At 40.4% G+C, this 13,053-nt stretch overlaps 1 protein-coding gene across 3 annotated transcripts in view; it reads right to left on the bottom strand.

Moving 5' to 3' along the window:
- Positions 1-11,234, bottom strand: part of NLRC4 (NLR family CARD domain containing 4) — a 31,764-nt gene extending 20,530 nt beyond the window's left edge. The window contains exons 1-2 of one of the 3 annotated variants that reach the window (XM_045580548.1): positions 10,264-11,234; positions 1,702-1,827 (exon numbers count right to left, since the gene is read on the bottom strand). In XM_045580548.1, coding sequence (XP_045436504.1) covers position 1,702 — 1 coding nt within the window. In that variant the 5' untranslated portion in view covers positions 1,703-1,827; positions 10,264-11,234. Of the gene's footprint in view, positions 1-1,701; positions 1,838-9,741; positions 10,111-10,263 lie in introns of those variants that run through there. The other 2 variants (XM_045580547.1, XM_045580549.1) reach the window with 2 other exon arrangements.
- Positions 11,235-13,053: the final 1,819 nt, after the last annotated feature.

The raw sequence follows: 13,053 nt of genomic DNA, 5'->3' as shown, positions 1-13,053 counted from the left end.
TCTCTGTCACAAATCTCTACTGCTAACCTCAGCTGGGACGTTACCACATCCCTGTCTATACGTCCTGTTTGCCAGTCTCATCTGTTCTCTGGCTTTTACATTCTCTGTATGGAAATGACCTCTAAGTCTGAATCTAGTCGCAATCTTCATTTTACAGCCGAAGAAATGTTGCCTCAGAAAGGCCTAGAGTCCTCCCCAAGGTTATAAGACTAGTCTTTTGGGGTTTGTGTGTGTTTTGTTTTGTTTTAAATATATATGTTTTATTGATTTCAGAGAGGAAAGGAGAGAGAGAGAGAGAGAGAGAGAGAGAGAGAGAGAGAGAGAGAGAGAGAGAGAGAATCAATGATGAGAGAGAATTTTGGATCGGCTGCCTTCTGCACACCCCACACACTGGGGATTGAGCCCACAACCTGGGCACATGCCTTGGCCAAAAATCAAACCCATGACCTCCTGGGCAAGACTAGTCTTTTGGATGCTACCTTTCTTCAGCTGTAAAATCAAGACATTGACTTTATTAAAGAGCTTGTGAAAAGACTGAATAAAGTCACATACATTAAAATGTTTTAAAATTTGCAAAATATACTGCTATATAACTATCAGATGTTCTTATTAATAACCATGGTATATGTTCCTGTGTACTACCATACCCTCTCTTATCAAGTAATTATGTGAAAACAATGCTGCTAATTCACTCATTCTTTCTTTCACTCATTCAGTATTCATTGTTATCAGAATACCTATTTCTAGACTAGCACGATACAGTAGAATTTTCTACAATGATCAACCTGTTCTATATTTCTGCTGTCCAATAGAGTTACCATTAGCCACATGTGGCTATGGAGCACTTGAAATGTGGCTAGTGTGCTCATGCAACTGAGTTTTATAATACATTTTATTTATTTAAATAGACACGTGGCTAGTGGCCATTGCATTGGATAGCACAGGACTATACCCAGTAATCAAAATGGAAAGAGTTGCCCGACTGGCATAGCTCAGTAGTCGAGCATTAACCTATGAGCCAGGAGATCATGGTTTGATTCCTAGTCAGGGCACATGCCTGGGTTGTGGACACAATTCCCAGTAGGGGGCATGCAGAAGGCAGCCAACTGGTGATTCATCATTGCTGTTTCTCTCTCTCTCCCTCTCCCTTCCTCTCAGAAATCCTACATAATCAGGCAGGCAGGCAGGCAGGCGAGCGGTTGAGAGCCAGCAATCCTGGATTGTGAGAGGGATCCCAGATTGGAGAGGATGCAGGCTGGGCTGAGGTACACCTCCCACCTAGTGCATGAATTTTGTGCACTGGGTCTCAAAAAAAAAAAAATATATATATATATATATATATATATATATATATATATATATGAATTACATTTTGGTTGCCATGTGAAACACCATGTTTCTTCACAATGCATTTGATAGGTACAGATCTCTGCTATCTGGCTGGGAGGTTAGACTAATAGGTGACAGAGGACCAGTATTTAAAAACACACCTGATTGCTCTGTGTAAGTCCTACCCTAACTGTGTTTCTGCCTTTTACCATGGGCTGCCAGGTTTATAACTGAATTCTCAAACCCACAAAATAATATTTATGGGGAATTCCACATATAACTCCTCAGGGGAAGGAATGAATTGATTTTTCACTCAGTATCATTTGGTGGCATACTATATGACCAGACAGATTTTATTCCTAGTATACTTACTTGTTCTGAATAAAAGCTTTCCAGCCTTCTATAGCTCAATAGACAGTATTATTTCCAAATGGACTGTTCAAAGATAATCCCAATATTCACTTCCTCCTTCTTTAAACTTATCCTCATTCTGTAAAACTAACAGAACCAGAAATTATCAGGCAGCAACCATAGTCACTTTTGTACTTATTCTTCCCCCCCAAAAAAACACACCCAATAAGGACATAATATACATAATATTCAAAATCTGTTATTTTTTCATTTACTATATATTTTGAGATCTTTCTATATCAGTTAAGTATTAAACTGCCTCATTTAAAAAATTAACCTCATTGAGGCATATGACAGAGACGGAAAAAAATTATGAAAAAAGAATAGGATTCTACAAATTACTTCTAAAATGCTTAAAATCTTGCTCTACTTTCAGAAAATCTGAAACTGAAATTTGTAGACCATACGTTATGTTTTGTAGAAGATGACACAGAATTCCCATCATTCAGTGAGTCAGGCAGTGTATGGATTGCTAGAGAAAGGAAGCCATTGTTTGAGCAAGGTTTGGGAGGTGGAATGATCAGACTATATCAGACTGGATAAGAATGAAAGAGGCTTGGGTGACAAGTGGACAGTAGCTTTGTTACTGAGAAGAGAAGTCAGGAGGTGGGTCAGTTTGAGGTGTCCAGTCCAGTGGCATGTTAGAAGAAAAAAAATTACTATCAAAGAACCCATACCCAGAGGAAAGACCAATCAAAATACTGTATTACCAAGTTTATATAAATATTTTTACACTTAAAAGCAAACAGTGTCATTAAAAAAAAATGTTTTTTCTTACCCAACGACATGCTTTTATTGATTTTAGAGAGAGGGGAAGGGAAAAGGAGAAAGAGAGAGAGAGAGGTTAGAGAGAAATATTGATCAGTTGCCTCCTGCATGCACCCTGACCAGGAATTAAACTGTAACCTGGGCATGTGTCCTGACCAGGAATCAAACCAGCAATCCTTTGGTGCACAGGATTTGATGCTCAACCAACTGAGCCACACCTGCCAGGGCCAGAGCTTCAATTTTTCAAGGAGCAAACGTTTTGGAAATTGAGTGTACAACAAAATAATGTGAGTACACACAACACTACAGAAGCGTCCACTTAAAATGGTGACGATGGTAAATTTTATGTTACATGTATTTTACCATTAAAAAAAATTGTTTCCTTAGCCAATTTGGTTCAGTAGTAAGAGTGTCAGTTCATTGACTGAAAGATTGCAGGTTCGATTTTGGTCAAGGGCACGTACCTCAGTTGTAGGATGGATCCCCGGCCATGGTTGGGGCGAGTGCGGGAGGCAGTCAATCAATGTGTTTCTCTCACATCAATATTGCTCTCTCTGTGTTTCTCCCCTTCCCTTCCACTCTCTCAAAAATCAATGAAAAAAATATCCTCAGGTGAGAATTTAAAAATTGGTAATATTTGAATTTCTTTTATGGTCATTACTATTATTTGTTATATGATTATTATTGAAAATAATGTTGTATAAAGGAGGGAAATGTTTGAAATGATTTTCTTAAATGTCAAATATGCTAGGTACACCCAGCCAAGCATACAAATAGACATGCTTTTAAGGCCAACTTTTCCATCATTGGAAAAATAAATAAGATCAAAATGAAACATCAACTCATTTGCCAATGGATGGGGCAACAAAGAACTGGCCCCCAGAGCATCTTTTTGAGGGACCAGAGAATCTCAACCTTTCAGAGAAACAAAAGCTATCAAAGGAAGAAATACTGTCTTCTAGGGCATATTTTCTTTTCTTTTTTAAAAATTTTTATTGAATTTATTGGTATGATACTAATTAATAAAATTATAAAGGTGTCAAGTGTACAATTCTATAATATATCATCTGTATATTATATTGTGTGTTTACCACCCAAAGTCAAGTCTCCTTCCATCACCATTTATCCTCTTCCAGTTACCCCAACTCTCAGCGGGTCATGAAATCAATTTAAGTGGGTTAAAATTAGTATATTATAAAAATTAAATAGAATTAAAACTATCAGAATGCACTATGTTTTTTTCATGAAAATTTTGTTTTAATTGTTTACATATCCTAGTGATGTAAGTGTATTTCTTTTTATTTTATTTTATTGTCTAAAGTTTTACATGTGTCTCCTTTTTCCCCAATTGACAACCGCCCCCCCCCCCCCCCCCCCCACCCCCCGCCATTCCCACCCCAGGTAAGCCACCACGTAAGTATATTTCTTTCTTTTTTTTAATTAAAAAAATTTTTAATTGATTTTTTACAGAGGAAGAGAGAGGGATAAAGAGTTAGAAACATTGATGAGAGAGAATCACTGCCCAGCTGCCTCCTGCACCCCCCTACTGGGGATATGCCCGCAACTGGAATACAACCTGGGACCTTTCAGTCTGCAGGCCGATGCTCTATCCACTGAGCCAAACCGGTTTCGGCTAAGTATGTTTCTTATTGTGAGTTGAGGTCAATAAAAGTTTGAAGATCAGTGTTCTAGGGTACCCCCACGGAGGGATATTTAATTCTGCTTGGAAGAAATGAGTTTTGAGTTGTTCTTGAAGGAAATCAAAGTTCGCCAGCCAGTAAAGGGGAAAGTCTATGTCTAGGCAGAGAAATCAGCACAGAGAAGGAGCCCTGAACAAAGAATCTGAAAACCAGGATTGGACAGCACCTGAGTGTAAGCAAGGCCTATTTTGGTGTCAGGAATGAGTTCAAATATCCGCCCTACCACTGACAAGTTGGGAGTCCTTGACTGATACACAGAAAACACTCAGTAAATAGCAACTACTAGGTTTTTTTTTTCACCTTTCCTTTCCACTCCCCCAGAAGAGGTGTGTCTTCATCTACCAGGCAGTGGTTCTCAACCTTTTTAATGCCACGACCCTTTATTTATTTATTTATTTATTTATTTTATTTTTTAATTAATTTATTTATTTTTACATATTTTATTGATTTTTCCCCCTCCCTCCCTCCCACACATCCCCTCCCTCCCCAGAGCTTTATGTCCATTGATTGTACTTATATGCATGTATATAAGTCCTTCAGTTGATCTATTATCTCCCCCAGTTCCTCCTCCCCTTCCCGCTGAAATTTGACAATCTGCTTGTTGCTTTACTGTCTCTGTATCTATCTTTTGGTTCATCATTTTATAATGATCTTTATTATCCACAAATGAGTGAGGTCATGTGGTGTTTCTCTTTCATTGATTGGCTTATTTCACTCAGCATGATGTTCTCCAATTCCATCCAGGTTGCTGCAAATGATGAGAATTCCTTCTTTTTTATGGCAGCATAGTATTCCATTGTGTAGATGTACCATAGTTTTTGGATCCAATCATCTGCTGATGGGCACATAGGCTGTTTCCAAATTCTGGCTATTGTAGATTGTGCTGCTATGAACATAGGGGTGCATATATCCTTTCTGATTGGTGTTTCTAGTTTCTTGGGATATATTCCTAGGAGTGGGATTACTGGATCAAATGGGAGTTCCATTTTCAGTTTTTTAAGGAAATTCCACACTGTTCTCCACAGTGGTTGCACCAGTCTGCATTCCCACCAGCAGTGCACGAGGGTTCCTTTTTCTCCGCAACCTCGCCAACACTTGTTGTTTGTTGATTTGTTGATGTTGGCCATTCTGACAGGTGTGAGATGGTACCGCATTGTTGTTTTGATTTGCATCTCTCGGATAATTAGTGACTTTGAGCATGTTTTCATGTGCCTTTTGAATGCCACGACCCTTTAATACAGATCCTCATGTTGTGGTGACCCCCAGGTTGAAAACCGCTGCTATAGATCCTAAGACCATCGGAAAACACAGATACTTACATTATGGTTCATTAACAGTAGCAAAATTACAGTTATGAAGTAGCAACGAAAATAATTTTATGGTTGGGGGGTCATCAAACATGAGGAACTGTATTAAAGGGTCATGGCCTTAAAAAGGTTGAGAACCACTGAACTGGGTCAAAGTTTAAGAGAGAACAGCGAAAGAGGAAGATAGAGGAAGGACCTAAGAAGTTCCTTATATTCACTTGTGAAGCGAATAAACTAATCCTAGAGTTGGCCAGGCAGTCACTTTGTCTGAAAAAATAATCAATTAAAATTGCTACATGGATCATCAGGCAGGAATCTCAGCTAATTTTGAAGATGCTAATAATTCATATTCAGTTTGGATACTGATAATATTCTTCCTACCCACACAGAGAAAGTTTGTGACCAGACTAGAGAACTAACTCAAAGATAACTTGAGAATAAAATCAACCCATAGTCTAAATCTCAGGTAGTCCACTCGCAATTAACCACTGGCATAAAGGACAGGTTGAAACGAGTTTGCTGCCCTGAATCATGGCTGTGGCTCTGAACACTTCCCCACCTCCTTAACAAAGCTGTTCAGTGAAGAATTGAATTGCATGGAGGAAGTCTTTTCCTACATTTCTACTTCGAAAAATAATATTTAGAACTACAGTAATTCTAAAAATGGACATTTTGCCCTAGCCAGTATGGCTTAGTGGGCTGGAGCGTCATCCGGTACACTGAAAGGTGGTGGGTTCATGCCAAAACCAGTTTGGCTCAGTGGATAGAGCATCGGCTTGGACTGAAAGGTCCCAGGTTTGATTCCAGTCAAGGGCATGTATCTTAGTTGTGGGCACATCCCCAGTAGGGGGTGTGCAAGAGGCAGCTGATAGATGATTCTTTCTCATCAATGTTTCTAACTCTCTATCCCTTTCTCTTCCTCTCTGTAAAAAAATCAATAAAATATATTAAAAAAAAAGAAAAGAAAAGAAAAATATGAAAAGAAAGGTGGTGGGTTCAGTTCCCAGCCAGGGCACATGTCCAAGTTGCAAGTTCAATTCTAGTCAGGAAATGTGCAGGAGGCAACCGATCAATGATTTTTTCAGTGAGGTTTCTCTTTCCCTTCCTCTCTCTAAAATCAATTTAAAATTTTTTAAAAAATGGATATTTTCAAATGTTTACATGAGCTCCCTAGAGAATTGAAGTTCCTCGGGACCATATAACCCACATCTATGGGTTCATCCCAGGACTTATGGAGGAAATGGGGGGGAAAATCGTATGTAATGAGAACAGAGAGGCAGCACAGAGAAGTGGAAAGTATGTGTAGCTTTAACATTGCAGAAGTGAATTAAAATCCCACTTTGCTGTTTATTAAATGGGTACCTTTTCCTTACTGAGAATTTGTGTGTCTTTTTTAATATATTTTTTATTTAATTCGGAGAGGGAGAGAGGGAGAGAGAGAAATACCAATGATAAAAGAGAATCATTGATTGGCTCTCTCCTGCATTTGCCCTATTCGGGATGAGTGCGAAACCTACGCATGTGCCCTGACTGGGGATCCAACTGTGACCTCATGGTTCATAGGTCAATGCTCAAGCACTGAACCACGCTGGCTGGACAAGTCTTGCTTTCTTTATCTGAAATGCCGACGTGATTAATCCCCATCTCCTAGGACTGCTGTGAAGTTGAAGCCCTACCCACGCCCTTGGGACATTACTGTATTTGGAGGTGGGCCCTTTAAATAGGTAATTAGGCTATTAGGGTGAGCCATAATACAGTCTGACTGAATTCCTTAACAAGACAATGAGGTTTGTACACAGAGACCCAGAGGTGCACACTCAAAGGAGAGACTGTGAGAAGGCAGACCTGCAAGCCAAGGAGAGTGGCCTCAGGAGAAATCACACCTGTGGGCACTTTGATCTTGGACTTCAGAACTGTGAGAAAATAACTTTCTGTTGCACTAGCCCCGTGGTCGTCAAACTCATTAGTAAACAGAGCCAAATATCAGCAGTACAATGATTGAAATTTCTTTTGAGGGCTGAATTTTTTAAACTTAAACATTGTTCTAATGCCACTTCTTCAAAATAGACTCGCCCAGGCTGTGGTATTTTGTGGAAGAGCCACACTCATGGGACCAAAGAGCCGCATGTGGCTCACGAGCCACAGTTTGCTGACCATGGCCCTTTGGCTCAGTGGATAGAGTGTCGGTCTGTGGACAGAGTGTCCTGGATTTGATTCTGGTCAAGGGCATGTACCTTTGTTGCAGGTTCCTCTTCAACTCTGGCCTGCTCAGGGTGCCCGCAGGAGGCAACCAATCAATGTGTTTCTCTTTGTCTTTCCCTCTCTCTTCCACTTTTTTGTTTTTTTAAATATATTTTATTGATTTTTTTTACAGAGGAGAAGGGAGAGGGATAGAGAGCTAGAAATGTTGATGAGAGAGAAACATCAACCAGCTGCCTCTTGCACACCCACTACCCGGGGATGTGCCTGCAACCAATGTACATGCCCTTGACCGGAATTGAACCTGGGACCCTTCAGTCTGCAGACCGACGCTCTACCACTGAGCCAAACCGGTTTCGGCTCTCTTCCATTCTTGAAAATCAATGGAAAAATATCCTCAATGAGAATTAAAGAATAATAATAATAAAATAAAATAACTTTCTGTTGGTTAATCCCCCAGTCTGTAGCATTTTGGTTTGGCAGCCTGAGCAGGCTAATACAATTGGCATTATAGAAGTGGCTGAGCCAGTAAGAGGACAATGACAGGAGACAGATTGCATCCTACTTCTGTGGACCAGAATTATGTCAGTTGACCTCCCTTCACACATTTTGTATCTCTCTAAAGCAGAGTGGTCAGGACTAACCAAGATAAAGTCTGTAAAGATGCTATTAACAATAGATGTCCTGTAACGGTGGGTCCCTTTACTTCTCTCTAGATCAGAGGTGGTTTTCAACCTTTTTCATCTCCTGGCCACATAAGCTAATTATAGTACTAAAATTCTGAGGCATACCAAAAAAAATATTTTATGCCCATCTGACAAAAAATAGGTATAATTCTGATTGAGTAAAAAAAAAAAAAAGCTGCCCTTTTGGCTCGAAGGTGACTTTTAAAAATATATATATTTTTATTGATTTCAGAGAGGAAGGGAGAGGGAGGGAGAGATAGAAACATCAATGATGAGTGAGAATCATTGATCAGCTCCCTCCTGCATGCCCCCCACTGGGGACTGAGCCCACAAGCTAGGCATGTGCCCTTAACCGGAATCAAACCTGGGACCCCTCACTCTGCAAGCCGATACTCTATCCACTGAGCCAACTGGCTAGGGCTCCAAGGTGACTTTTTGAAAAATCAGGTACCTATACTTGTTTATAAGGATGTCTGGTATCAAGAATTAACCAGCCCTGGCCTGTTAGCCCAACCCGGGTAGCTCAGTGGGGTAGAGTGTTGTCCCAATACACCAAGATTGGGGGTTCAATCCCCAGTCAGGGCACATATAAGAATCAATCAAGGAACACATACGTAAATGGGACAACAAATTGATGTTTTTCTCTCTCTCTCTCTTTCTCTCTCCTTTCCTCTCTCTTGCAAATCAATTTTTAAAAAAATCAATCAGACATAACCTTAGTATGTGACATGACCAATAAAATGCAACTCTATAATATGACCTATATTTATGCTCAAGACAGGGCATTCACTCACCAGATGGCTATTGTTGTGATGTCTGTTGTCATTTTTTTTTTATTTTACAATCTAGGGAAAAGAGGTCAGTGCCTCTGGCTAAGTTGTCAGGTAATGCATGTTTTAAATTTTTTTGAGGCACAGGTTCAAAAATCACAGTTCTAGATATCAGCTTTCTCACCAGGAATTTAGGGGACTAAATGGAATGAGTAATCTTCCCCCCAACATCCTCCCCTCTTTTCAGCTCACCTTGTGTGATTCCAACAACGTTAGCAAAAGTATAAGCCAAAAAAATATTTTCAGAGCGCTTTCCCTCACTTTGTCTCCCTTCTGTTTTGATTCTACATTTACACATCCATCCGAGAGAACCTAATGAAACCCCACAGGCCAGACTCACAGACTAACCAGCCCTAAAAGTTTCACTGCAGGCAAATCCAGTCATGCAAAACCAGTCTTTAGTGTTTAGGCTTTTATACCCCCAGGCACAAGCTTTAAATAACTGTAAACCCAAATTGTAATATTTGGATCCAACACCCATTTAAAATCCCATTATCTCTCCACACAGTACCTGGCTGACCAATCCAGTTGCCCCGTCCTTGGTGGATCAACTGCTTTTAAAATAAAGATTCTTTTATTTGCTTTCTGTTTCACAGTGTGAGGCCTGGTGTCTTGTGGATCGGAGGGCTGTGTTCTGTGGCTGGAGATTGTAAAGGCAAACACTGATGAGTTATCTTTTTTTCTGATCTTTCCAAAGCATAGTAAGAATGGTTTGGAAACAAGAACTACTGTGCAAAAGGGGAAGATGAGTGTAAGTAGAAGTGGCCAAAGAAGTAAAACTTGAGACTTAAAGATGCATAAATTAGAAATGTACATCGGTAAAGGAATTATTCGTTTGTTTCCTATGTGTTCATGATATGTGAATCCTATTGCTGTTGGCTCATTTATTCTATAGCTTAAAATGAAGCAAAGTGTTTTGAATATTTAATTTGCATTAATTTTTATGGGAGAGAGAGGAGAGAGAGAGAGAGAGGAGAATGAACTGGTTTGGTTGGTTAAAGCATATGGTTACAGCAATCAAAGCCATGCTTACCATGTGTATCTTGGATCCCGGCAGACTTCTAACAAATGCATACTCTCTGTCACCAGAGTCCTGGGCAAGGTTAGCACAGAGCAAACGCATCACCACCGTCTGTCCGCTCCACTAGTGATGCACAGGCCATTTCCCGAACACAAAGAGCCACAGCCTCCCACTGGCACACACACGGCCACAGCTTGTGGTCACAAATTCTAGAAAGCCAGTTTACCCTAAGCGCTGGAAAAGGAGAAATCTCCTGGCACTTCTCTTGAGAATGACATTCTTGTGTAAGCTTTCCCCTATCATTGCACAAATAACCACAAGCTTTTTTATGTTACTTAACTTCTTATTCCAAAAAAGGCATACTGACATTAACCTATCTGACAGAGAGGAATATCAAAGTTTTCACCCTAAGTAAATTTCTGCATTTAGGGTTTCTATGGGAATAACAGCAGTTTTTCTCAACTTAGAGGTGTGCTTCTATGAAGTGGAATCAAGGGCTGGATTTTTAAAACTTTAGTAGGACCTATATGTAAATGTAGTCACAGAGAAAAAAATTGTAAAGATAGTTATCAAGCTCGGCCGGTGTGGTTTGGTGGTTGAGCTTTGACCTATGAAGCAGGAGATCATTGTTTGATTCCGGGTAGGGGCATATGCCCAGGTTTTGGGCTCAGTCCCGGTATGGGGCATGCAGGAGGACGGCGCCTATCGATGATTCTCTCATCATTGATGTTTCCATCTTTCTCTTCCTCTCCCTTCCTTCCTGAAATCAATCATATATCCTATATAATAAAAGGCTAATATGCCTGTTGACCAAAGGGTGGAACGACCAGTCATTATGACTCACACTGACCACTAGGGGGCAGGTGCTCAGTGCAGGAGCTACCCCCTGGTGGTCAGTGCACTCCCACAGGGGGAGCATCTCTCAGCCAGAAGCCTGGCTCACAGCTGGCAAGTGCAGTGGCAGGCCCCTCTCTCACCTTCAGGGCAGCACCAAAAATGTCCAACTGCTGGCTCCCTGCAGGGAACGGGCCTACGCCATTAATCAAACGTTCCCCGAGGGCTCCTGGAGTACAGGAGGGCACAGGTTGGGCTAAGGGACCCAATTTTGTTCACTGGGCCTTTAGGAGAGAGAGAGAGAGAGAGAGAGAGAGAGAGAGAGAGAGAGAGAGAGAGAGAGAGAGAGAGAGAGAGAGAGATGCACATATGTGTGTATGTAAAAAAGATAGTTACCAAAATATTAGCAATGCTTAACTCTGGGGGCAATTTTGTTTTCTTCTTTTGCTTATCTGTATATTCTAATTTCCTTTTCAAAACAACTATCACTTTTTTAAAAATAAGAGAACATTTATTTATACAATTGCAGAGGTAGAAGAAATAATTTGTAGAAGTGGGCTGAGGAAATGAGTTTTGGAGGCAAAGGAAGGGCCCTAGGAGCTTGGGAGTGAGGAAGGCATTGGTAATGTTGTGGTGAAGGGTGAAAAGGAGAGGGAGGGGGAGAGATAGGGGAGAGGAGAGAAAGGAAAGGGAAAGGGAAAAGGAAAGCACAACTATCACTTTTGTAATAACAAATGATGTAATACAGGATAAAAGGGGGAAATGTGGAAATGTGTTTGTAGTGGCCCAACCAAATATATCAGGTCTTAATCCCTAGAACCTGTAAATGTCATGTCTCTGTAGATGTGGTTAAATGAAGGATCTTGAGATGGGGACATAATTCTGGATCATCTGGGTGAGCTCTAAATGCAATTACAAGTGTCCAGCTCTTCTGAATTTTTATTGTACAAACTGCCTGTTAAAGTTTTTGTCTCTTCTCTTATAAATCAATTTTATTGAATGATAGTTTATATACATGAAAATATACCCATTTAAAGTGTTCAATTGGATGAGTTTTTGATAAAGGCTACCCCAAACATCAAACAGAAGGCATCCATGGCCCTAAAACATCCCCTCAAACCTATGTGCAGGCAGTTTCCCTGCCCACCCGCTGTGGTCGGAGACAACCACTAATCTGCTTTTTGTCACTGTAGATTACAATGTCTCTTGTTTTGAATTTCTTATGAATGGAATCTAGAGTATGTATTCTATGTGTCTGTTCCTATCATAACTTAGCATACGGTTTTTTATAATCATCCATATTATTGTATAGGTCATTAATTCATTTCTTTTTATTGTTGAGTGCTATCCCAATCATATGTATCACATATATCACTATGTATATTGGGCCCAGATTACACTGTTTGTGGGAATATGGGCAGTTAGCATTTACCAACACGTATCTGTCTACTTTCTTTTGTTTAAAAAGAGGAAAAGATAAAAACAAAAAAATGGGGGAATGGAAGGGGATTAAAAAAAGAAACTGGTTGGTCTAACGTTCTAGGAAACTGTCAAAGGTCTACAACCATATGAATGCGCAATGAAGAAAAGGTACCTCTAAAAACGATGGGCAATTTCATGGCATTTTCACTTGCCTTTGCCTAATCCCCCCTCCACCACCCCCCCCCAAAAAAAAATCTTAGGATCCTAAACTGGACTGACCATTAGAAACGTCCCTAGTTCTAAAATTCTTTAACCCACCCAGTTCACAAAAACGAAGGAACTGGGTAAAAGAAAAGCCGGAAAATATGAGCCTTAAAGAAAACAAAAACAGCCAACAGGGAGGAGGAAGCCGGAGTGGTCCACACATTGTGAGTGAACTTCCGGTCCTGGGCAAACTTCCGGGATCAAGCACAGGCGGCCCAATCAGAGCCTTTCCGCGGGAGCCAATGGGAGAGCAAATTACAAAGAGCCAATCCCCGCGGCGCT

The sequence above is a fragment of the Pipistrellus kuhlii genome, unplaced genomic scaffold (genome assembly GCF_014108245.1).
Source record: "Pipistrellus kuhlii isolate mPipKuh1 unplaced genomic scaffold, mPipKuh1.p scaffold_m20_p_13, whole genome shotgun sequence".
In the NCBI taxonomy this organism is placed as follows: Eukaryota; Metazoa; Chordata; class Mammalia; order Chiroptera; family Vespertilionidae; genus Pipistrellus; species Pipistrellus kuhlii.
Note: the sequence above shows the minus strand (reverse complement) of the source record. Positions and strands in the feature narration are given on the sequence as shown.